Genomic DNA, 26,324 nt, shown 5'->3' with positions numbered 1-26,324 from the left:
TCAACCTCTAATATCAAACATAAGTGTCAACAGATAATGGAAGTATTATTGTAATCATTCATCTGAATCTTCCTCCCACCTACCAAAAAAAGGATTTTCTCAACTAAAAAGTACAAATTTATTCTTTGGAACATATCCCTGTCCCTAGGCAATTTTTAATGATGGTGTTCTTGAACAATGAAATATTTCACTACACCTTAAATATATTATGGAAGCTACCTAATCAAACTGAGAGAAGAGTTTATAAGCCAGATATTTCAAAGCCAGCAGTGTCCAATAGAACTTTCAAACAATAGGCACATGTGGCTACTAGGCACTTGAAATGTGGCTAGTGTGACTAAAGAATTGGTTTTTTAATTAAATTTAATTGAATTTTAATTTTCATAGCCACATGTGCCTAGTCCCATTTCAAACTATTAAAAATTTCAAATAGGAACAAGCTGACCAGATCTTCTGATTTGATTTAGAAGCTCTATGTATAGTACAAAATCTGAACCACTATCTTCCATTCATTACTAATTATATACCTACTCTTACTGTTTAATTCTTTTAACTCTTACATTTTACTTACTTGGGTTTAGATGACATGTCTTTGAAGGAGAATTTAGACCCTTCTTTAAGGCGATTTTTCAGTTCTTCAAGTTTGTGCACCTGCTTTACTATTTGTGCAATGCTTAAACTGACTGTTTTATCAGGTGCTGGAAACTCTGCTGAAAAAGTTTGATCTTTACTTATCTAAAATAATGAAATTAGCCAGTTACTTAGGAAATACTCATTTTTCTCCCATACCTCAAAGAAATTTCATCATTTATCATATATAAATAAATGTTGTATTATTCTTATCTATCTATAGCTATAATCACATACTAATATTTCACAATATTAGTGAAATTATATGAGCAATTGCCTAGCAACAGAATTATAGCTAAGTGTTGGCTTTTACATGTCAGAGCTCAAATTCAATCTTCTGTTTATTATTTTAATATATAAGAATTTTAAGCAAGTTAAATAACAATTATAACATGATCAGTTTAAGGCAATTCAAAATATTTAAAAGAGAACTCTAATCCTTATGATGTGAGGAAGAGCTGAAAAAAGAAAAGTAGTCAAGCCATAGTCTTAGGACACAGCAAAGAGAAATTCTAACATTAGGAATTTAAAACAGAGACTTCACTTTAGTAATGGTTACCTGAATGGGATTAAGATATAACAGCAGGAAGTAAGTACTGGGCAATGAAATGTACTGGAAGTCTGAGACTGTGGGATGCAGAACAAGTGGAAGGGAAGCAGAAGTTGTATGAATACTCTATGGACAAAGGCAAGATCCCTAATAAGAGGACATCAATCATAAACTGAACCTAAAAAGTGACACAGCAATCAGCTACAATTATCAATTTATTGCCTCTCATCTAAAATCCATTCTTCATTGTCCTGTTTATAGTAGTGGAACATTTCTATCTTGACAGGCAGCATGATGTTAACTTTTGTCAGCAGAGGGCCCTAGACACTAGAGGAGGAAGAAGCTTTTCTTCCAAGTTCTGTCATCTCTCTCTGTTTAATCCTAGGGCAGTACACAGTGTAACTAGTAGTACTCACCTCCAGCAAGTTTCAACAGCACCACCCCTATGGATGGTTTCCTGGCAAGGTCCCTGGCATGGCACATCCCCCACAGGCAGCTTCTCCCAAAACTTTAAGGACTAAACCACAAACATAGCCAAGGTAGAACTAGAATAATTCTCTAACTCCCTAAGGCTATCCTGGAAATCATTCTGTTATATTAACAGCACACATAAAATCTTTTCCAAAATAAGGATAGAGACCAGTATTTCTCAAACTGGTGGCAAAGCATGTGAAAATAAAAGTATAAAAAACTCATTAAAATAACATTAAATTTAACGAAAACCAATATATAATTTTATGAATAAGCATATATCATATTATGCATGACTTTTTAAATACAGGAGAAATATTTAAGTTGATAAGTTTTCTCTTGCCACTTATTTACTATTTTATGTAAATTATGGAAAGAATAATAATTAAATTTCCATTTTTCAATTTTAGGAGAAAGAATGGGTCAAATTCAGAGTAGACCAGATACATGCACGAGTATTGTATATAAATCACTAAGAAACATTTTAGTCTACCCATTTATTCCTTCTTTACCTAAATAAAAAGATTATAACCAATGGTTATTAAAAATTTTTAACTTATACCTCAAATTGGTTTTCAAATGAGATAAAATATTAACTTAATTAACAAGAAATGCTACACTTACCTCTTCCATCTGATTGACCTGTCGCTGAAACCACTTTAAATAAAAGAAGGAACAGAAAGGAAATAATATTGACAAGTCAATTTCTGCAGTGAAATAAGTGAGTACGTGTGTGTGTGTGTGTGTGTGTGTGTATCAAATATTAGTCCTACACCAAACATCATTTTATCTTAGCGTTCAGAATGGGGCTAAGGCAACATGTAACTGAAACGTAAAATTTTTAAATATATATAGCAGCAAGTTTGGGAGTTATTTTTACTTCCTCAAAACTTAGAAAACTCTTTTTCACTTATATGTATTTCTGTATTAAATTTTAGTAGGTAATATATTGAACATACCTTAAAAAGAGATTCCAAAATCTGGAAAATAAAGTTTTAATGAAAACATTTAAAAATAAAATTCCTCACAACATATGATATAATAAAATATTTAATTCAAGTCTCTTGTAATTTTCAATCACCAAAATACACAAGTTTCTAAAATATAACTATAAATCTATAATCCAATCACAATATTTTTATATTTACAGTTTTTAGTACATCTTGCATAGACAACCTAGTTCTACAAAAGAAAAGAATTTTCCATTGTTACAGATCTACATTAAAAAAACCCAAAATAATTCACATATATGATTTCATCTATTTTCTTAATATAGGTAAGAAGTAAAATTTAAGTTCTTCTCAGAAGAGCATTATTTTTTTTCATAGAGCTGAGAGTACAATAATGAAAAGCATTATCTTACGAACATTATTTCTTCAATATAACTTTGCTATGCTAAAAGGTCTAAGAATCAAGATATAAAATATTACACTACTACTTGATTTTTTTAATGGAAAATGCAAAGAACTGGTTTGGAAGATTATGAGAGAAAATGAATATACAAAACCTATCACACGGTCCAAACTACCAATATTTACCATTTACAAAATGTAACGCTAAACTGATTACATTTGCCACAAAAAACAACCAAACCCACTCTATTACAACCAAATAAAAGTTTTGAATTACATTATTAAAGAAAAATTTTATTACATGCATTCAGGCAGAAGAAAAGTTGCTTAACTGAAATAAATCAGGCTAGTCTAAATTTCTCTTCTTTGACACTAACTCTAGATCAACAGTTCAAAAACTGTGACACCACAACCAAAAGCATCAGCATCACCTAAACAACCATATTTGTTAGTAATGCAGATTACCAGGCCCCGCCCCAGCCTACTGACTCCAAAGCTCTGGAAGTAGGACCCGTAATTTGTATTTAAACTATCTATCCCTCCAGCTGATTCCTTTGCATGCTAAAGTTTCAGAATCACTGCACTAAGTAATAAGAAAGCATAGGTCTAAGCAAAAAGGGCTGAGACCCTCAAGAAAACATACCACAGCAAATTAATGTCCACATCTGAAGGAAAATATTTTCAGCTGTATAAGGATTTAGAAAGTAATGTCCAATAAGGCATACTACCTTGCAATAAAGTCATTCTTTCCACTATCCGGAGAGATTCCAAGGTTCTCAAAATCTCCTTTCCTGTCTGGGAACGTAATGGGAATCCCTTGTATATATCAATTTATCCACTTATTGCAGTCAGGGTTCTACAATTACTTAAACCACTTAAAGCCTGGAGAACAGTGGCCTTCTTAACTACTGAACCATCAATAACACACCATCAATTACTACTGGTATTGCTGAATGTAGGACATTATTGATAAAAATAAGTGGAATATGAAAATTGACCAGAAGTGAGGAAAACCAACATTAGACACATAACACTAAACAGAAAAAAAATTCTATGATACTATGGAGCAACGTCTATAAAGTTCTTGGGGGAAATATTAAACCTCCATTCTAATTTTAAAGATATTATCATTTAAATGTGAAGCCAAAATGAAACTATTTTCAAGAATTCAGATTTAGAAACTATTTTACCACACATTCTAACCTAGCAAAACAAAAAGTTAATCTCAGAAAAGTGAACACAAGAAAAAACTATAAGCAAAGTAACAAGGAAATACCCCACTCTACAAAATTGTTGTTAATGGGGCTGGCATTTAATGTAGCTGTTATAAAAAGCTTCCTAAAGAGAAGATAGATAGCATAATGTTTAAAATTTAAAAAGGAAAATAGTATTAATATGAAACTGATATACCAGATAGACACAGGGTGTCATAGAAGCCAAGGGAAGGGCACTTCAAGAACCAAATGGTCAACAACGTTAAATTTGCTGAGGTGTCAAGAAAGATGCACACTTGATTTAACACTATGGGAGTCATTACTATCTTCAGATGGCTAGTTCAATGGACACTGGGGGCAGAAGACAAACTGAAGTACAGATAAATGGGAGAAATATGAAGTAAGTATAAGAATATTTTTGAAGAGGATGTGTGGGAAAAGGTAGAGCAATGTTGGGCAGTACTGGAAGGAAATATGCACTCAATGGAAGAATTTTATAAAACCTTGTTTAAAAGTCAACATTTTGTTTTTTTATGATGTTAACATCCATAATCACATTCCCTGGATACTAAAAATTACTAAAAGGGTATAATACGTCTTGATATTTTTATGGGCTATTTGTATTTCCTCCTTTGCAAACACCTTTTTTATTTCCTTTGAGCATCTTTTATTGATTTACCTTATACTTATTGACAGGTAAATGTTATCTATATACTCTGGATTTCCTCTGTCTAATATATGTAATCTAAGTATTTTCTGCTATTTGAAACTTCTCCTGCACTTCTCTTTATGAATTTTTTACACAATAGAGGTTTTAATTTTAATATACTCAAATTTAGCAATCTTTCCCTTTATGACTTATATATTCTTCTGTAATTGTTCCTTGCTCCAGTTCATAACGACAGCCTCCTATATCTGTTTCTAAATATGTTATTGCTTTTGACTTTTGTATACACTATAAAGAATAAACTTTTTTTACCTTATAAATAACCACTGTTCCAGGGCCATTTATTATGCTACTACTTCTCTATCATTAATAAAATTTTCCATATATAAAAGGGTCTATTTCTGAGCCTTTATTCAATTCCATTGGTCTATCTAACCTTGCACCAAAAGCACACAACCATAATTAATATAGCTTTCTAACAAGTCTTGATATCTGCTAGGGCAAGTCCTCTCACCTGTTCTTTGTCTTCAGAACTCACTTGGTTATTCTTGGTCCATTTAACTTCTATATAAAATTCACAATCAGTTGCAAATTTCCACCAGAAAGATAAACCTATTGGGGGAATTAGGGAGTGATGACAGCAAAACTGGCTGTAGAGAGTCCCAAGGGCCTATCCTTCACAGAAACACTGAAGAAAAATAGAGCAAAAACTGTTACAAACAACTTTGTGAAAACTCTGGGAAACAGTGAAGGCTTTACAGGAGCCAAATAGTGATGGATCAAGAAAAATGCAGGTTAAACAGTCTAGGAGACCTTTGCAGCATTTAAACCTAGCCTTGCCCCACCCACTTCCCCAGAGCACTGGCAGTCTTAAAGACAGCAGCCTCCATTCCTGCTGTGGGTATATATTATAGTTCTGGAGGAAAAAGAGGAATTGTGTTTTTCTGTTTTGTCCTGTCTACAGGTTCCTTGAAGGACTTGTAGCTTTTACCTTTGTTTCATCTCAGAACTCTCTCAGGGCAGAAAACCAGCAAAGTGGAGAGTATTCCGCAAAAAAACTGAAAGGTAGTTAAACAAGCCACTGCTCCCTGGAGAAAATGATTATAGTTGAGGCAAACAATATACATGTCAAAGCCTAGAAGGAAAAACTGGAGAGAGTTACTTTGGAAAAATAAGGATTTCGAAATTCCCATATATTAGGGGCAATCTAGTAAGCTGCACACTTGCCCAGGGCAGGACTCATGCTCAGAAAATATTGTAGTAGACACTAAACTTTCACTTCTGCCTGGTATTTAGCTCCACACAAGTAGAAAATGAAGGCTAAGGCAGATCTGTAAACAGCCTGGCTAAGTTTTAAAGAAGTGCCTCAAAACAGAGCCAGTCTTCAAATGCCAGGAGAATATTTTTTTCCTCCTTTTCTTTATGTTTTTGCGGCTCCAGGCACTTAAGGAAATCTCTGTCAAACCCACTAATTGACCACATCTATAGGAACAGAAACCTGAGAGATGAACACAACAAAAACTACAAACTTGAAAAATAAATAGTTTAGATTTCTGTTTTCCAATTTGGCATGTAAGGAGCCTAGATCCACCACACTGTCCTAACAACAAGTAAAAAGCTGAACAAATTAAAAATCAACAAATCTTCTTAAATCTATCACAGAACTAAAGTCACAGAGCAAAAAACATGGCCCCCAAAATTGGAGAGACAGGCAATACAGGAGAAGAGAGAGAGAAAGGACCAGAGAAAATATTTGAAGAGATTAGAGTCGAAAACTTCCCTAACATGGGAAGGGAAACAGCCACCCAAATCCAGAAAAAGCAGAGAGTACCATACAGGATAAACCCAAGGAGAAACACACCAAGACGTATAGTAATCAAACCGCAAAAAATTAAAGACAAAGAAAAATTATTGAAAGCAGCAAGGGAAAAACAACAAATAACATACAAGGGAACTCCCATAAGGGTAAGAGCTGATTTCTCAGCAGAAACTCTACAAGCCAGAAGGGAGTGGCATGACATATTTAAAGTGATGAAAAGGAAGAACCTACAACCAAGATTACTCTACCCAGCAAGGATCTCATTCAGATTCGATGGAGAAATCAAAGGCTTTACAGACAAGCAAAACCTAAGAGAATTCAGCACCACCAAACCATCCCTACAACAAATGCTAAAGGAACTTCTCTAAGTGGGAAACACAACAGAAGAAAAGGACCTACAAAAACAAACCCAAAACAATTAAGAAGATGGTAATAGGAACATACATATCAATAACTACCTTAAACATGAATGGATTAAATACTCCAACCAAAAGACACAGGCTCGCTGAATGGATACAAAAACAAGACCCATCTATATGCTGCCTACAAGAGACCCACTTCAGACCTAGGGACACACACAGACTGAAAGTGAGGGGATGGAAAAAGATATTCCATGCAAATGGAAATCAAAAGAAAGCTGGAGTAGCAATACTCATATCAGATAAAATAGACTTTAAAATAAAGACTATTACAAGAGACAAGGAAGGACACTACATACTGATCAAGGGATCAATCCAAGAAGAAGATATAACAATTATAAATATATATGCACCCAACATAGGAGCACTTCAATACATAAGGCAACTGCTAACAGCTATAAAAGAGGAAATTGACAGTAACGGAAAAATAGTGGGGGACTTTAACACCTCACTTACACCAACGGACAGTTCATCCAAACAGAAAATTAATAAAGAAACACAAGCTTTAAATGACACAATAGACCAGATAGATTTAATTTATATTTGTAGGACATTCCTTCCAAAAACAGCAGACTACACTTTCTTCTCAAGTGCGCACGGAACATTCTCCAGGATAGATCACATCATGGGTCACAAATCAAGCCTCAGTAAATTTTTAAAAATTGAAATCAGGGCTTCCCTGGTGGCGCAGTGGTTGAGAATCTGCCTGCTACTGCAGGGGGCACGGGTTCGGGCCCTGGTCTGGGAAGATCCCACATGCCGTGGAGCGGCTGGGCCCGTGAGCCCCAATTGCTGAGCCTGCGTGTCTGGATCCTGGGCTCCGCGACAAGAGAGACAGCGATAGTGAGAGGCCTGTGCACCGCGATGAAGAGTGGCCCCCGCTTGCCACAACTAGAGAAAGCCCTCACACAGAAACGAAGACCCAATGCAGCCATAAATAAAACAAATAAAATGAAACTTTAAAAAAAATTGAAATCATATCAAGCACCTTTTCTGACCACAACACTATGAGATTAGAAATCGATTACAGGGGAAAAAACATAAAAAACACAAACACATGGAGGCTAAACAATACGCAACTAAATAACCAAGAGATCACTGAAGAAATCAAGGAGGAAATCAAAAAATACCTAGAGACAAATGACAGTGAAAACACGATGATCCAAAATCTATGGGATGCAGCAAAAGCAGTTCTAAAGAGGGGAGTTAACAGCAATACAAGCCTACCTCAAGAAACAAGAAAAATCTCAAATAAACAATCTAACCTTACACTTAAAGGAACTAGACAAAGAAGAACAAACAAGTACATGAAAAGCTGGTCAACATCACTAATTATTAGAGAAATGCAAATCAAAACTACAATGAGGTATCACCTCACACCAGTTAGAATGGGCATCATCAGAAAATGTACAAACAACAAATGCTGGAGAGGGTGTGGAGAAAAGGGAACCCTCTTGCACTGTTGGTGGGAATGTAAATTGGTACAGCCACTATGGAGAACAGGATGGAGGTTCCTTAAAAAACTAAAAATAGAATTACCATATGACCCAGCAATCCCTCTACTGGGCATATACCCAGAGAACACCATAATTCAAAAAGACACATGCACCCCAATGTTCATTGCAGCACTATTTACAATAGCCAGGTCATGGAAGCAACCTAAATGCCCATCGACAGACGATGGATAAACAAGATGTGGTACATATACAGAATGGAATATTACTCAGCCATAAAAAGCAAAGAAATTGGGTCATTTGTAGAGATGTGGATGAATCAAAAGACTGTCATACTTAGTGAAGTAAGTCAGAAAGAGAGAAACAAATATCATATATTAACGCATATGTGTGGAACCTAGAAAAACGGTACAGATGAACCAGTTTGCAGGGATGAAATTGAGACACAGATGTAGAGAACAAACGTATGGACACCAAGGGGGGAAAGCAGCAGGGGGGGTGGGGTGTTGGTGTGATGAATTGGGAGATTGGGATTGACATACATACACTAATATGTATAAAATGGATAACTAATAAGAACCTGCTGTATACAAAAATAAATAAAATAATATTCAACAAAATAAACAGAAAGTTTAATAAAACAATATATAAAATAGAAAAATTTTTAAAATAAAAAAAAAGCTAAAGGAAATCAAACACAAGGAATTAAAGGAAACAAGGAGCAACGTTACAACAAATATCCATAAAGATATAGAAATTACTAAAAGGAACCCAAAAATTCTAGAAATGAAAATTTCAATAACTGAACAAAAGGAACAATAACTGAAATAAAAATTTCTCTAGAGGTTTTAACAGCATGTTTGAGCAAATAAAGAAAGAAACAATGAATTTAAAGGCAGGTCAGTTGTAATTATCCAGTGTGAGGAGAAGAAAAAAAAAGAAATAAAGGAAAAAAGAAACAGTGCTGGGCTTCCCTGGTGGTGCAGTGGTTGAGAATCTGCCTGCCAGTGCAGGGGACGTGGGTTCGAGCCCTGGTCTGGGAAGATCCCACATGCTGCGGAGCAACTCGGCCCGTGAGCCACAATTACTGAGCCTGTGCATCTGGAGCCTGTGCTCGGCAATGAGAGGCCGCGATAGTGAGAGGCCTGCGCACCGTGATGAAGAATGGCCCCCGCACCGCGATGAAGAGTGGCCCCCGCTTGCCACAACTAGAGAAAGCCCTCGCACAGAAACGAAGAACCAACACAGCCATACATACATACATACATACATAAATAAAAAGAATGTAAGCAGACAAGGATAGCATTAAAAAAATTTTTTTAAATTAAAAAATAAATTTAGAAAAAAAAAAAAAAAAAAAGTGCTTAAGAGACCTATGGAACATCATCAAGTATACCAATATACACATAATAGGAGTTCCATAACAGGAGAGAGAAAAGAGGGCAGAACGGATATTTGAAGAAATAATGAGTAATAATTCCCAAATTTGAGAAAAGATATGGAGCTACACTTCAAAATCCTAGTAGAATAAATATGAGAAGATCCACACCAAAACACATTATAATCAAACTGTTGAAAGTCAAACACAAATAGAGAAGTTGAAAGCAGCCAGAGAAAAGTGAAATGATACATACAAGGAATCTTCAACAAGATTAACAGCTCATTTCTCCTCAGAAACCATGGAGAGCAGTAGACAATGGGTCAACATATTTTAAGTGCAATTAATGGGGAAAAAAAAGCTATATACAAGTTACATACCTGGAAAAATTATCATTCAAAATCAAGGAGAATTTAGGATATTTCCCAATTTTTTTTAAAAACTGAGAAAGTTTGCCACTAGATTTGCCATACAAGAAATGCTAAAATGAAAGCTGTATGAAGAAATAAAAACATTGTTACAGATAACTATGTACTTAAATATAAAATACAAAAAAAACGTGTTTTTGGTTTCTAAACCCTTTTTCCTGTACAAAAGACGAAAGCATAAATCAATAATTATATATCTTATGTTAATAAACACAACATATAAAGATCTAATTTATGACGATAACTAAAAGGGGGAAGATGAAGATATATAGGAAAAGAGATTTTTTATAATTTTGAAGTTAAATTAGTTTTTATTCAAACTATACTAACTTTACAATGTTAGTTGTAACACTAAGATAACCATTAAGTAAATAATTTTTAAATATACAAAAGAAGGAAGTGAGAAGGGAATCAAAACAGTATACTACCAAAAAAAAAGTCAATTAAACGAAACAAAGGGAAATAATGGAGGAAAAGAGTTGAAAAAAAGAAGTATGACATAAAGAAAATAAGTAGCAAAACTGCATAAATTAATACTTCCTTGTAGGTAGTTACTTTAAATAGAGATTAAGCTCTGAAATCAAAAAGCAGAGATTGACCAAACTAATTTTTTTAATGATTTAACTATATGTTGTCTACAAGAGACTCACTCTAGATCCAAAGATACAAATAGGTTGAAAGTCAAAGGATGGATGAAGATATTCTATACAAACAGTAAGCAAAAACAAGCTAGCAGGATAATAAAAATGTAAGACAAAATACTGTTTGTCAAAAACTCTTGCAGGAAGCAAAGAATGACATTACATATTGATAAAAAAGGATTGATTCATCATGAAAATATAACAGTTGTAAATATATATGCCCCAAACAAGTCACAAAATATGTGAAGCAAACATCAGCAGAACTGAAGGAAGAAATACAGTTCTACAATAATAATCAAAAGGATCAATACCTCACTTTCAATAATGGAAAGAACATCCAGACAGAAGAACAATAAGGAATTGGAGGACTTGAACAACACTAGACCAACTAAATCTAACAGATATATATATACACACATATATATATACACACACACAGAACATTCCACCCAACAACAACAAAATACACATTCTTCTGAAGAGCACATGGAATATTCTCCAGAATAGACCACCTGTTTAGCCACACAAAAAAAGTCTCAATACATTTAAAAGAGTGAAAGCATACAAAGTATCTTCTCTGACCACAGTGGTATAAAGCTAGCATCAATAACAAAAGAAAAACTGAAAAATTCACAAGTATGTAGAAATTAAACAGACTCTTAAACAACTAATGGAACAAAGAACACATGAGGGAAATTTTTAAATTTATTTATTTATTTATTTATGGCTGTGTTGGGTCTTCGTTTCTGTGTGAGGGCTTTCTCCGGTTGCGGCGAGCGGGGGCCACTCTTCATCGCGGTGCGCGGCCCTCTCACTGTCGCGGCCTCTCCCGTTGCGGAGGAGCACAAGTTCCAGACGCGCAGGCTCAGTAGTTGTGGCTCACGGGCCTAGCCACTCCGTGGCATGTGGGATCTTCCCAGACCAGGGCTCGAACCCGTGTGCCCTGCATTGGCAGGCGGATTCTTAACCACTGCGCCACCAGGGAAGCCCCTGAGGGAAATTTTTAAACAAATTCAGTTTACTTTTTAAATTGGGCAGAAGATTGGACCAGACATTTTTCCAAAGAAGATATACAGATAGCCAAAAAATATATGAAAAGATGCTCAACATCACTAATTACCAGGGAAATGCAAATCAAAATCACAATAAGATAACACCTCACATCTGTTAAAATGGATATCATCAAAAAGACAACAAATAACAAGTGCTGGCAAGAATTTGGAGAAAAGGGATCCCTTGTACACTTTGGTCAGAATGTAAATTGTTGCAGCCACTACAGAAAATAGTATGGAGGTTCCTCAAAATTTTTAAAGATAGAAATACTGTATGATCCAACAATTTCACTTCTGGGTATTCATCACAAGGAAAGGAAAACACCATCCCCAAAATATATAAACACCCCCATGTTCACTGCAGCATTATTTACCTTAGCCAAGATATGGAAACAACTAAGTAAACAGATAAAGGAAACATGAGATATAATATTACTTGGCCATAAAAAAGAATGAAATCTTGTCATCTGTAACAACATAGATGGACCTTGAGGACATTATGATACATTAAAAATTCAGACACAGAGAAACAAATTATCATATAATCTCACTTATATGTGGAATCTGAAAAAAAAAACAAGCTTATAGATACAAAGAACAGATTGGTGATTGTCTGAGGTGGGGGTTGGGAGGTAGGTAAAACAGGTAAAGATGATCAACGGGTACTAACTTTCAGCTGTAAAATAAATAAGTCATGGAAATGTAATGTACACCACGGTGATGACAGTTAATTATCCCTTACTGCAATTTGAAAGTTGCTAAAAGAGCAAATCTTAAAAGTTCTCATGACAAGAAAAAAAATGTACCTATGGATGATACTGTATGTTAACTAGACTTGTCCTGGTGATCACTTAGCAATATTTACAAATATAGGATAATTATGTTGTACACCTGAAACTAATATAAGGCTATATGTCAGTTATATCTCACCAGAACAACAAACTGGCAAACCTTTAACTATACTAAGAAAACAGAGAAAAGACTCAAATTACTAAAATCAGAAATTAAAGTGGAGACATTACTACTGATCTTTTTTTTTTTTTTTTTTTTTTGGCTGCATTGGGTCTTTGTTGCTGCGCATGGGCTTTCTCTAGTTGTGATGAGCTGGGGCTACTCTTCATTGTGGTGCACGGGCTTCTCATTGTGGTGGCTTCTCTTAATGTGGAGCAAGGGCTCTAGGCGCATGGCCTTCAGTAGTTGCAGCACGTGGGCTCAGTAGTTGTGGCTCACGGGCTTAGTTGCTCTGCAGCATGTGGGATCTTCCCGGACCAGGGATCGAACCCGTGTCCCCTGCATTGGCAGGTGGATTCTTAACCACTGTGCCACCAGGGAAGTTCCCACTACTGATCTTAAAGGAATAAAAAAGTATTATAAGAGAACACTTTGAACAATTATATGCCAACAAATTGGATAACCTAGATGAACAAATTCCTGGAAATACACAAAATACCAAAATTGACTCAAGAAGAAATAGAAAATGTGAACAGACCTATTAAAAAGTAAAGATAATGAATAAGTAATCAAAAAACTATCAACAATGAAAAGCCCAAGATGAGATGGTTTCACTAGTGAATTCCATCAAACATTTAAAGAAGAATTGACACAAATCCTTTTCAAACTCTTCCAAAAAGAAAGAAGATGAAGGAACAATTCCTAACTCATTCTACGTGGCAAGCATTACTGTGAGGCCAAAGCCATACACGTATGAAATGGACGAAGGCAAGAACAAGCCCTGAGGTGACAGACTGGAATTGAAGATGCCTGTGAGAACTCCAGATTTCTAAATATATCTATTCATGCATATATGTATGTATATGTACACTTTATATATGTGTAGGAATATGTGTGTATGAAATATGTATATGTATATGCATATGTGTGCATTCTTGCATGCATTTCCTAGGTCTGTCTACTGAAAGGGAATAGAAGCAAAGACACTCCAGGATCAAAGGGCACAATGAACCATCAGATCGTGGTTTCTATTACCATTACCCCTTAAAACGAAACAAGGCTCCATCAGCAAGATGGCAAATAGGAAGCCAAGATCTTTCTTCCCCCACAAAGACAGGGAGTTAAAATCAAACAAACCAAATGCCTCTGTCAGAAACAAGTTAAAAGGTGTTGCACCCCAGGCAAGGACAAAACCAAGCACACCAAAGCCCAATCGGAAAAGTTTTTGACACTCTCCACTTTAACCTGGGAGAGCCCCTCCCTACTCCAACTTCAGCACAATTGGGACGAAATCCCCAACTTCCATCTTCCCCTTGGGGATGAAAAGAAATAGAACACACGTCCAGCATTCTGACATTTAGGGGAGCTGCCTAAGGGACTGTTTTTTCCCTTTCATGTATCCAAGTACTGACGGGAAGAGGGTGCTAGGTTGAGGATCTCTGAGAACAAAGATCATCAACCATGCACCAGAGTCTGCAGTACCTAAGACAGACCAGTAGAGCACCAGTACTGTGATTTACAACAGCACCAGAGAGGCTGCAATATCAGAGAGACACCAGGGGGAGTGCCTGAAATGAAACTTACAAACCTATTCTAATAGATTATATGCACAAGCCAAAAGGGAATAGCTACCCCAAAAAGGTTTGAGAGGGCTCCAGAATCCAAATAGGCTGAGCAAGAAAAGTCCTCCCTATAGGAAATGAAACCACAAAGTCTTGGAGAATTGGCTGATTCTACAGTTGCCAAAATCCCAACAAAAAATAACAAGACATACAAAGAAAAGGGGAGCCATAACACATTCAAAGAAACAAATCTCTAGAAACTAGCCTTAAAGAAACAGATATATGAATTGCCAAAAAAAAAAGTTCAAAATTTTCATCATAAGAATGTGTAATGAGTTAAAAGAGAATACAGAAGACCACTAAACAAAATCAGGAAAATGATGCATGAACAACATGAGAATATCAACCAAAAAACCCCATAAACTATGAATAAAACAAAACAGAAATTCTGAAACTAAAGAATACAATAACTGAATTGAAAAATTTGTTCCAGGGACTCATCATAAGACTTGACCAGGTAGAAGAAAGAATCAGCAAACTCAAAGACAAGACCTCCAAAATTACTGAGGAAGAAAAAGAAAAAGAAAAGAAAAATGAAGAGAATCTAAGGTATTTATGGGATATCATGAAGCAGAACAATACAAACTCATGAAAATACAAGAAAAAGAAAGAAAGGGACAGAAAACTTACTTGAAGAAACAATGACTGAAAATTTCCAATTCTGAGGTGAGAAATAGACATACAAATTCAAGTAACTTAAAGAACTCCAGATAGAAAAATATCTAAAGAGATCTACACCAAGATACATCACAAACTGTCAAAAGTCACAAAGAGACAGAGAATTTTGAAAACAGCAAGAGAAAACTGACTCATAACATATAAGTAAGTTCCTAACAGATCATCACAGACTTCTAACCAGAAAGCTTTCAGACTAGAAGGGAAAGAAACAATATATTCAAAGTACTGAAAGAAAAAATTGCCAAAAATACTAGATGTCGTAAAACTGTCCTTCAAAAATGAGGGAGAAATCAAGACTGTTCCAGAAAAATACTGTTGAGGGAGTTTATCACCACTAGACCTTCCCTACAAGAAATGCTGAAGAGAGTCCTACAAACTGAAGAGAAAGAACAATAAACATCAATACAAAAACCATATGAAAATAGAGCATTCCCTGGTAAAGGTAAATATATCAACAAATACAGAATCCTAGAGTATTGTAAAGCAAGTGAGTAAATCACTTATAAATCTGATACAGAATATTTATTAAGAAGTATAAAAACTAGTTATACATTTATATTCATGGAAATGCAATTTAAAAAGAGGTAACTTGGGCTTCCCTGGTGGCACAGTGGTTGAGAATCTGCCTGCCAATGCAGGGGACACGGGTTCAAGCCCTGGTCTGGGAGGATCCCACATGCCACAGAGCAACTGGGCCCGTGAGCCGCAACTGCTGAGCCTGCGCATCTGGAGCTTGTGTTCTGCAACAGGAGAGGCCACGACAGTGGGAGGCCCACACACCATGATGAGGGGTGGCCCCCGCTCAGCGCAACTAGGGAAAGCCCTCACACAGAAACGAATACCCAACACAGCCAAAAATAAATTAAATACATAAATAAATAAATTTAAAAAAATAAAAAAATAAAAAGAGGTAACTATCATCAGTAACAAAGTAGGAGGCAAGGGTGTAAACTAGTAGAGTTTTTATATGCAACTGAAGTTAAATATAATCTGTTTAAAAGAGATCATTATAACTTTACAAAGTTTTATGTAATTGCAATGGTAACCACAAAAGAAGTATCTATAGAGTATACATAAAGGTAAATGAGAAGGTAATCAAAAAATGTCATTACAAAAATCAACAAGGGCTTCCCTGGTGGCGCAGTGGTTGAGAATCTGCCTGCCAATGCAGGGGACACGGGTTCGAGCCCTGGTCTGGGAAGATCCCACATGCCGCGGAGCAACTAGGCCCGTGAGCCACAATTACTGAGCCTGCGCGTCTGGAGCCTGTGCTCCGCAATGGGAGAGGCCGCGATAGTGAGAGGCCCGTGCACCGCGATGAGGAGTGGCCCCCGCTTGCCACAACTAGAGAAAGCCCTCACACAAAAACGAAGACCCAACACAGCCATAAGGAAAGAAAGAAAGAAAATTTTTTAAAAAATCAACAAAACACAAAGGAAGAGAGCAAGAGAGGAAAAGAGGAACAAAACAGCTACCAGATGAGCAGAAAACAATTAGCAAAATGTCAATAGTAAGACTTTCCCTGTCAGTTATTATAGTAAATGTAAATGAATTAAATGCACCAATTAGAGAACAAAGATTAGCTGAATTTTTTTTTTTTTTTTTAAAGATCCAACAATATGCTGCCTGGAAGAGACTCACTTTAGATCTCAGGACTCACACATGCTAAGTGAAAGGCTGTAAGAAGATATTCCATGCAAACAGGAACCTAAAGAGAGCAAGAATAGCCATTCTTATGTCAAACAAAATAGAGTTTAAGACAAAAAACTGTTAAAAGGACAAAGAATGACATTATATAATGATAAAAGGGTCAATTCAACAGTAAGAAATAACAATTTTAGGGACTTCCCTGGTGGTTCAGTGGTTAAGGCTCCACGCTTCCACTGCAGAGGGAGGGGGTTCAATCCCTGGTTGGGGAACTAAGATCCTGCATGCTGCACAGCATGGTCAAAGTGAAATAATAATAATAACAATTATAAATATATGTACCTAACATTAGAATACTCAAATAAATGAAGCAAACAATAAGAAAACTGAAGGGAGAAACAGAAAACAACACATAATGAGAGGAGATTTCAATACTCCACTTTCAGTTATGGATAGATCAATCAGACAGAATAGCAATAAGAAAACAGAGGACATAACAATATTATAAGCTAAATACACATTACAAACATATACAGAACACTCCACCCAACAACAAAAAATACATGTTCTTCTCAAGCACACATGGAACATTCTCCAAGATAGATCACATGTTAGAACACGGAACAAGTTTTAACAAATTTAAGACACTGGGGATTTCCCTGGTGGTCCAGTGGGTAAGACTCCACACTCCAAAGGAAAGCCCGGGTTCGATCCCTGGTCAGGGAACTAGATCCCAAATGCATGCCGCAACTAAGAGTTCTCATGCCACAACTAAGAGACTGCTTGCCACAACTAAAAGATGCCGCATGCCGCAACGAAGATCCCTGGTGTCATAACTAAGACTCAGTGCAGCCCAAATAAATAAATATTTTTTAAAAATACAATGAAAATCATATAAAATACCTTCTTGAACACATGAAATAAAACTAGAAATCAATGGCAGAAAGAAAACAGGAAAATCCACAAATATGTGTGAACTAAACAACATGCTCATAAACAAACCAGGTTTCGAAGAAAAAACTCACAAAAGAATTCAGAAAGTATACAGAGTCAAATGAAAACACAAAGTACCAAAACTTATAGGATTCATCAAAAGCTGCACTAAGAGAAAGTTTATAGTGGTGACTGTTTACATTAAAAAAGAATTTCTCAAAACAACAACCTAACGTTACACCCAAAGGAACAATAAAAAGAGGAACAAACTGAACATAAAATGGGCAGAAAGAAGGAAGTAAAAAATGTTAGGGCAAAGTTAAAAGAAATAGAGGAAAGAAAAAAAAATCAATGAAAACAAGAGCTGATTTTTTGAAGAGTGACAAAAGTGACAAGCCCTTGGCTAGATTAAGCAGAAAAGGGAGAAGACAAATAACTAAAATTAGAAATGAAAGAGCAGATATTACAATGATGTCCACTGAAAGACAAAAGTTCATAACAGACTACTATGAACAATTATCTGCCAAATTATTGAATAACCCAGAAGAAATGGATAAATTCTTAGATAAATAGAACCTACCAAGAACAAACCATAAAAAAATAAAAAATCTGAAAAGACCTATATCACTAATGAGGAGATTGAAACAAGAGGCAAAACCTCCCAACAATAACAACAATAAAAACCCAGAACCAGGGAGGAGTCAAAATGGCAGTGTGGGAAGATGCCAAGTTAGCATCTCCCCACAACTAGTGTGCCTGCCAGCCGCTGGTGAGGGACCCTGATGTCCAACTAGACGGGAGGAACCCCCAAGTGAACTGGTAGGACATGGGGGGACTGAAGGGGGGAGAAGTGGAGGCCAGACAGGATTGACGCCCCTGAGGCCAGGGAGATCAAGCGAGGCAGGTGGGAGGGGCCCTCCGGGAGGAGCAGGAGAGGAGCGGAGGGCAACTGCCTCACCCACAGGAATGGGGAGCCTGCTGAGCTACCACTCCAGTCCCCTGCCCTCCAAGGCCCTCCCCTTCCCCCCAGCGGCATCGGTCCTGGGGGCATAGGAAGGAGGCCGAAGCGAGAACAGGAGAGGCAGGTGGGAGGGGCCCTCCAATAGGAGCAGGAGAGGAGCAGAGGGCGATTGCCCTGCCCACTCAGGCCTGGGGAGCATGCTGGGCTCCCAGGTGAGGTCCCCCGCCCTCTGAGACCATGGATGGGGGACACGCCTGGGCCCCTTCTGTTCCTGGAGCCTAAGCCCCACTGCCCACAGTCCCCAGGGCCTTTTCCAGCCACATGGATCCTAACCATATGCCCCGCCCACCACCCAAACCTCGCCCTTGCTTAGGCCCTGCCCTCCACAGCCAAGGCCTTTCCCCCCCTTTTCTTTTCCCTCTTCCTCTTTTTTACTGTTGTGGTACTGATGAAGCTGCTGGTTGTTGACTTATCTATATTTTTATTTTTATATTCTTTCTAACATATCTATTAGTTTCCTAGTCTAATTTTATTTTTTACTTTGTAATTGTTCTTTTTTGTTCTTGGCACCCCACACGGCTTGCGGGACCTTAGTTCACGAGCCAGGGGTCGGGCCAAAGCTCCTGCAGTGGGAGGTCCAAGCCCGAACCACTGGGCTAACAGACAACCTCAGACCCCAGGGAATATTCATCAGAGTGAGGTCTCACAGAGGTCCTCATCTCAGCACCAAGACCCAGCTTTACGCAATAGCCTACAAACTCCAGTGCTGGAAGTCTCAGGACAAACAACCAGTAAGACAGGAACACAATCCCCCACATTAAAAAAAAAAAAAAAAAATGAGACCATAAAAAAATATGTCACGGTGAAGGAGCAAGGTAAAAACCTACAAGACCAAATAAATGAAGAGGAAATAGGCAATCTACCTGAAAAAGAATTCAGAGTGATGACAGTAAAGATGATCCAGAATCTCGGAAATAGAATGGAGGCACAGATTGAGAAAATACAAGAAATGTTTAACAAAGATCTACAAGAACTAAAGAACAAACAAACAGAGATGAACAAAATAATTGAAATGAAAAATACACTAAAAAGAATCAATAACAGAACTGAGGCAGAAGAACGAATAAGTGAGCTAGAAGACAAAATGGTGGAAATAACTGCTGAGGAGCAGAATAGAGAAAAAAGAATGAGAAGAATTGAAGACAATCTCAGAGACCTCTGGGACAACACTAAAGGCACCAACATTCGAATTATAGGGGTCCCATAAGAAGAAGAAAAACAGAAAGGGTCTGAGACAATATTTGAAGAGATTATGGTCGAAAAATTCCCTAACATGGGAAAGGAAACAGTCACCCAAATCCAGAAAGCACAGAGAGTCCCATACAGGATAAACCCTAGGAAAAACACACCAAGACACATATTAATCAAACTAAAAAAAAAAAAATTAAATTCAGAGAAAAAAATTAAAAGCAGCAAAGGAACAACAAAAAATAATATACAAAGGAATCCCCATAAGATTATCAGCTCATTTTTCAGCAGAAACACTGTAAGTCAGAAGGGCATGGCAGAATATACTTAAGTGATGAAACAGAAAAATCTAAAACCAAGATTACTCTGCCCAGCAAGGATCTCATTCAGATTCGATGGAGAAATCAAAAGCTTTTCAAACAAGCAAAAGCTAAGACAATTCAGCACCACCAAACCAGCTTTACAACAAATGCTAAAGAAACTTCTCTAGGCGGGAAACACGAGAAGAAAAAGATCCACAAAAACAAACCCAAAACAATTGAGAAAATGGTAATAGGAACATACATATCGATAATAACCCTGAATGTAAATGGATTAAATGCCCCAACCAAAAGACACAGCTGGCTGAATGGATACAAAAACAAGACCCATATATATGCTGTCTATAAGAGACCCACATCAAACCTAGGGACACATACAGAGTGAAAGTGAAGGGATGGAAAAAGATAGTCCATGCAAATGGAAATCAAAAGAAAGCTGGGAAAAAAAAAAAAAGAAAGAAAGCTGGAGTAGCAATACTCGTATCAGATAAAAATAGACTTTAAAATAAACACTGGTATAAGAGATAAGGAAGGACACTACATAATGATCAAAGGATCAATCCAAGAAGAAGATATAACAATTATAAGTGCTTATACACCCAACATAGAAGCACATCAATACATAAGGCAAATGCTAACAACCATGAAAGGAGAAATCGACATTAACACAATAATAGTAGGGGACTTTTAACACCCCACGTACACCAATGGACAGATCATCCAAACAGAAAATAGTAAGGAGGGCTTCCCTGGTGGCGCAGTGGTTGAGAATCTGCCTGCCAACGCAGGGAACACGTGTTCGAGCCCTGGTCTGGGAAGATCCCACATGCTGCGGAGCGACTAGGCCCGTGAGCCACAGTTGCTGAGCCTGCGCGTCTGGAGCCTGTGCTCCACAACAAGAGAGGCCGCAATAGTGAGAGGCCCGCGCACCGCGATGAAGAGTGGCCCCCACTTGCCGCAACTAGAGAAAGCCCTCGCACAGAAACAAAGACCCAACACAGCCATAAATAAATAAATAAATAAATAAATAAATTTTAAAAACAAAAATAGCAAGGAAACACAAGCTTTAAATGACACAATAGACCAGACAGATTTAATGGATATTTCTAGAACATTCCACCCAAAAGTGGCAGAATACACTTTCTCTCAACTGCACAGGGAACATTCTCTAAGGATAGATAACATCTTGGGTCACAAATCAAGACTTGGAAAATTTAAGAAAACTGACATTGTATCAGCATATTTTCTGACCACAGTGTTATGAGACAGGAAATCAATTACAGGAAAAAACTGTAAAAAACACAAATACATGGAGGCTAAACAATGAGCTACTAAATAACCAAGAGATCACTGAAAAAGTCAAAGAAATTTAAAAATACACAGAAACAAATGACAACAAAAACAAGATGACCCAAAACCTATGGGACACAGCAAAAGCAGTTCTAAGAGGGAAGTTTAAAGCAATTCAACCTCACCTCAAGGAACAAGAAATATCTCAAATAAACAATCTAACCCTAAACTTAAAACAACTAGAGAAAGAACAAAGAAAACCCAAAGTCAGTAAATAATAAAGATCAGAGCAGAAATAAATGAAATAGAAATGAAGAAAACAATAGCAAAGATCAATAAAACTAAAAGCGGGTTCTTTGAGAAGATAAACAAAATTGATAAACCCTTAGTCAGACTCAACAAAAAAAAAGGGAGAGGATGCAAATCAACAAAATTAGAAATGAAAAAGGAGAAATCAAAACTGACACCGCAGAAATACAATGGATTATGAGAAACTGCAACAAACAACTAAATGCCAATAAAATGGACAACCTGAAAGAAATGGACAAATTCTTGCAAATATACAATTTTCCAAGACTGAACCAGGAATAATTAGAAAATATAAACAGCACTATCACAAGTAATGAACCTGGGGGCTTCCCTGGTGGCGCAGTGGTTGAGAATCTGCCTGCCAATGCAGGGCACACGGGTTCGAGCCCTGGTCTGGGAGGATCCCACATGCCGCGGAGCAACTAGGCCCGTGATCCACAATTGCTGAGCCTGCGCGTCTGGAGCCTGTGCTCCGCAACAAGAGAGGCCGCGAGAGCGAGAGGCCCGCGCACCGCAATGAAGAGTGGCCCCTGCTTGCCGCAACTAGAGAAAGCCCTCGCACAGAAACGAAGACCCAACACAGCCATAAATAAATAAATAAATTAAAAAAAAAAAAGAAAATGTATCTTAAAAAAAACAAGTAATGAACCTGAAACCATAATTAAAAATCTTCCACCAAACAAAAGTCCAGGACCAGATGGCTTCACAGGAGAATTCTATCAAACATTTAGAGAAGAGCTAACACCCATCCTTCTCAAACTCTTCCTCAAAATTGCAGAGGAAGGAACACTCCCAAACTCATTTAACAAGGCCACCATCACTCTAATACCAAAATCAGAAAAAGATATCACAAAAAAAGAAAAATATAGACCAATATCACTGATGAATATAGATGCAAAAATCCTGAACAAATTAGTAGCAAACAGAATCCAACAGCACATTAAAAGGGTCATACACCATGATCAAGTGGGATTTACCCCACGGATGCAAGGATTCCTCAATATATGCAAATAAATCAATGTGATACACCACATTAACAAATTGAAGAATAAAAACCATATGATCATCTCAATAGATGCAGAAAAAGCTTTTGACAAAATTCAACACCCATTTATGATAAAAACTCTCCATTAAATGGGCATAGAGGGAACGTACCTTAACATAACAAAGGCCATATATGACAAACCCACAGTAAGCATCATACTCAATGGTGAAAAACTGAAAGCATTTCCACTAAGATCAGGAAAAAGACAAGGATGTGCTCTCTCACCACTGTTATTCAACATAGTTTTGGAAGTCCTAGCCACGGCAATCAGAGAAGAAAAAGAAATCAAAGGAATACACATTGGAAAAGAAGTAAAACTGTCACTGTTTGCAGATGACATGATACTATACATAGAAAATCCTAAGGATGCAACGAGAAAACTACTAGAACTAATCAATGAATTTGGTAAGGTTGCAGGATACAAAATTAATGCACAGAAATCTCTGCCATTGCTATACACCAACAATGAAAAATCAGAAAGAGAAATTAAGGAAACACTCCCATTTACCACTGCAACAAAAAGAATAAAATACATAGGAATAAACCTGCCTAAAGAGACAAAAGACTTGTCCTCAGAAAACTATAAAACAGTGATGAAAGAAATCAAAGATGACATAAACAGATGGAGAAATATACCATGTGCTTGGATTGGAAGAATCAATATTCTGAAAATGACTATACGAACCAAAGCAATCTACAGATTCAATGCGATCCCTATCAAACTACCAATGGCATTCTTCACAGAATTAGAACAAATAATTTTACAATTCGTACGGAAACACAAAAGATCCCAAATAGTGAAAGCAATCTTGAGAAAGAAAAACAGGGTTGGAGGAATCAGGCTCCCTGACTTCAAAGTATACCACAAAGAGACAGTAATGAACACAGTATGGTACTAGCACAAAAAAAGAGAAATATAGATAATGGTACAGGATAGAATGCCCAGAGATAAACCCATGCACATATGGGCACCTAATTTACGACAAAGGAGGCAAGAACATACAATGGAGAAAAGACAGCCTCTTCAATAAGTGGTGCTGGGAAAACTGGACAGCCACATGTAAAAGAATGAAATTAGAACACTACCTAACACCATCAACAAAAATAAACTCAAAATGGATTAAAGACTTAAATGTAAGACCAGACACTATAAAACTCTTACGGGAAAACACAGGAAAAACACTCTTTGACATAAACCACAGCAAGATCTTTTTTGCCCACCTCCTAGAGTAACAGAAATAAAAATAAACAAATGGAACTTAATTAAATTTAAAAGATTTTGCACAGCAAAGGAAACCATAAACAAGACAAAAAGACAACCCTCAGAACAGGAGAAAATATTTGCAAATGAAACAACAGACAAAGGATTAATCTCCAAAATATACAAACAGCACATGGAGTTCAATATCAAAAAGAAAAACAAACAATCCTGTTAAAAAATGGGCAGAAGACCTAAATAGACATTTCATCAAGGAAGATGTACAGATGGCCAAGAGGCACATGAAAAGATGCTCAACATCACCATTAGAGAAATGCATATCAAAACCACAATGAGGTATCACCTCACGTCGGTGAGAATGGCCATCATCAGAAAATCTAGAAACAATAAATGCTGGAAAGGGTGTGGTGAAAAGGGAACCTTCCTGCACTGTTGGTGGGAATGTAAATTGATACAGCCACTATGGAAAAACAGTATGGAGGTTCCTTAAAAAACTAAAAATAGAACTACCATATGACCCAGCAATCTCATTACTGGGTATATACCCTGAGAAAACCATAATTCAAAAAGAGTCATGTACCACAATGTTCACTGCAGCACTATTTACAACAGCCAGGACATGGAACCAACTTAAATGTCCATCGACAGATGAATGGATGAAGAAGATGTGGCACATAGATACAATGGAATATTACTCAGCCATAAAAAGAAACGATATTGAGTTATTTGCAGTGAGGTGGATGGACTCAGAGTCTGTCATACAGAGTGAAGTAAGTCAGAAAGAGAAAAACAAATACCGTATGCTAATGCATATACATGGAATCTTAAAAAAAAAAACAATGGTACTGATGTACCTAGTTGCAGGGCAGGAATAAAGATGTAGACATAGAGAATGGATTTGAGGACACAGTGTGGGAGGGGGAAGCTGGGGCAAAGTGAGAGTAGCATCGACATATATACACTACCAAATGTAAAATAGATAGCTAGTGGGAAGCAGCCGCATTGCACAGGGAGATCAGCTCGGTGCTTTGTGACCACCTAGAGCGGTGGGATAGGGAGGGTGGGAGGGAGATGCAAGAGGGAGGGGATATGGGGATATATGTATACATATAGCTGATTCACTTTGTTATACAGCAGAAACTAACACAACATTGTAAAGCAATTATACTCCAATAAAGATGTTGGAAAAAAAAAGTCAGTTGCGTTCGTATATGTTAACAATGACCAATCCAAAAAGAAAATTAAGAAAATAATCCAATTTACTATAGCATCAAAAAAGATAAAAATATTTAGGAATAAAATAAACCAAGGAGATGAAAGATTTTAACACAGGGAACTATAAAACATGGCTAAAAGAAATTAAACAAGATACAAATAGATGGAAAGACACCCCATGGTCATGGATTGGAAGATTTACTACTGTTAAAATGTACATAATAGCCAGTGCAATCCCTATCAAAATCCCAATGGCATTTTCTGAAGAAATAGAAAAAATACTAACATTCATATGTAATATCAAGGGCCCCCCAATAGCCAAAACAATCTTCAAAAATCAAAACAAAGTCATAGGCCTCAACCTTCCTGATTTCAAGATACACTACAGCAACTGTAATTAAGACAGTGCTGTACTGTCATAAAGATAGATACATATGTACACCTAAAACTAATACAGTGTTATATGTGAATGATATCTAAATTTTTAAAAATAAAAATAAAAAAATAATTTAAAAGATACATAAACCAATGGAACAGAATTGAAAACCCAGAAATAAACCCTATCATATATGGCAAAATGATTTTATACAAGAGTACCAATGGGGAAAGAACAATCTCTTCAACAAATAATGCTGAAAAAATTAGATATCCACATGCAAAGAACAAAGTTCATCCTTCCCTTACACTATGTATAAAAATTAACTCAGAATGGATCCATAACCTGAATACAAGATCTAAACCTATTAAACTGCTGGAAGAAAACAGAGGGGAAAAGTGTCAGGAAATTGGATTTGGCAATGATTTCTTGGAC

At 36.8% G+C, this 26,324-nt stretch overlaps 1 protein-coding gene across 2 annotated transcripts in view; it reads right to left on the bottom strand.

The window, feature by feature from the left end:
* CCDC7 (coiled-coil domain containing 7) overlaps positions 1 to 26,324 on the bottom strand; it is a 325,108-nt gene that overhangs the window by 287,244 nt on the left and 11,540 nt on the right. For both annotated transcript variants that reach the window (XM_036844965.1, XM_036844966.1), the window contains exons 5-7: positions 2,611 to 2,631; positions 2,276 to 2,308; positions 572 to 735 (exon numbers count right to left, since the gene is read on the bottom strand). In XM_036844965.1, the coding sequence (XP_036700860.1) occupies positions 572 to 735; positions 2,276 to 2,308; positions 2,611 to 2,631 (218 nt within the window). The remainder of the gene's footprint in view (positions 1 to 571; positions 736 to 2,275; positions 2,309 to 2,610; positions 2,632 to 26,324) is intronic.

The sequence above is a fragment of the Balaenoptera musculus genome, chromosome 2 (genome assembly GCF_009873245.2).
Source record: "Balaenoptera musculus isolate JJ_BM4_2016_0621 chromosome 2, mBalMus1.pri.v3, whole genome shotgun sequence".
Classification (NCBI taxonomy): domain Eukaryota; kingdom Metazoa; phylum Chordata; class Mammalia; order Artiodactyla; family Balaenopteridae; genus Balaenoptera; species Balaenoptera musculus.
The sequence above is the reverse complement of the archived record's forward strand: the minus strand, read 5'-3'. Positions and strand labels throughout refer to the sequence as shown.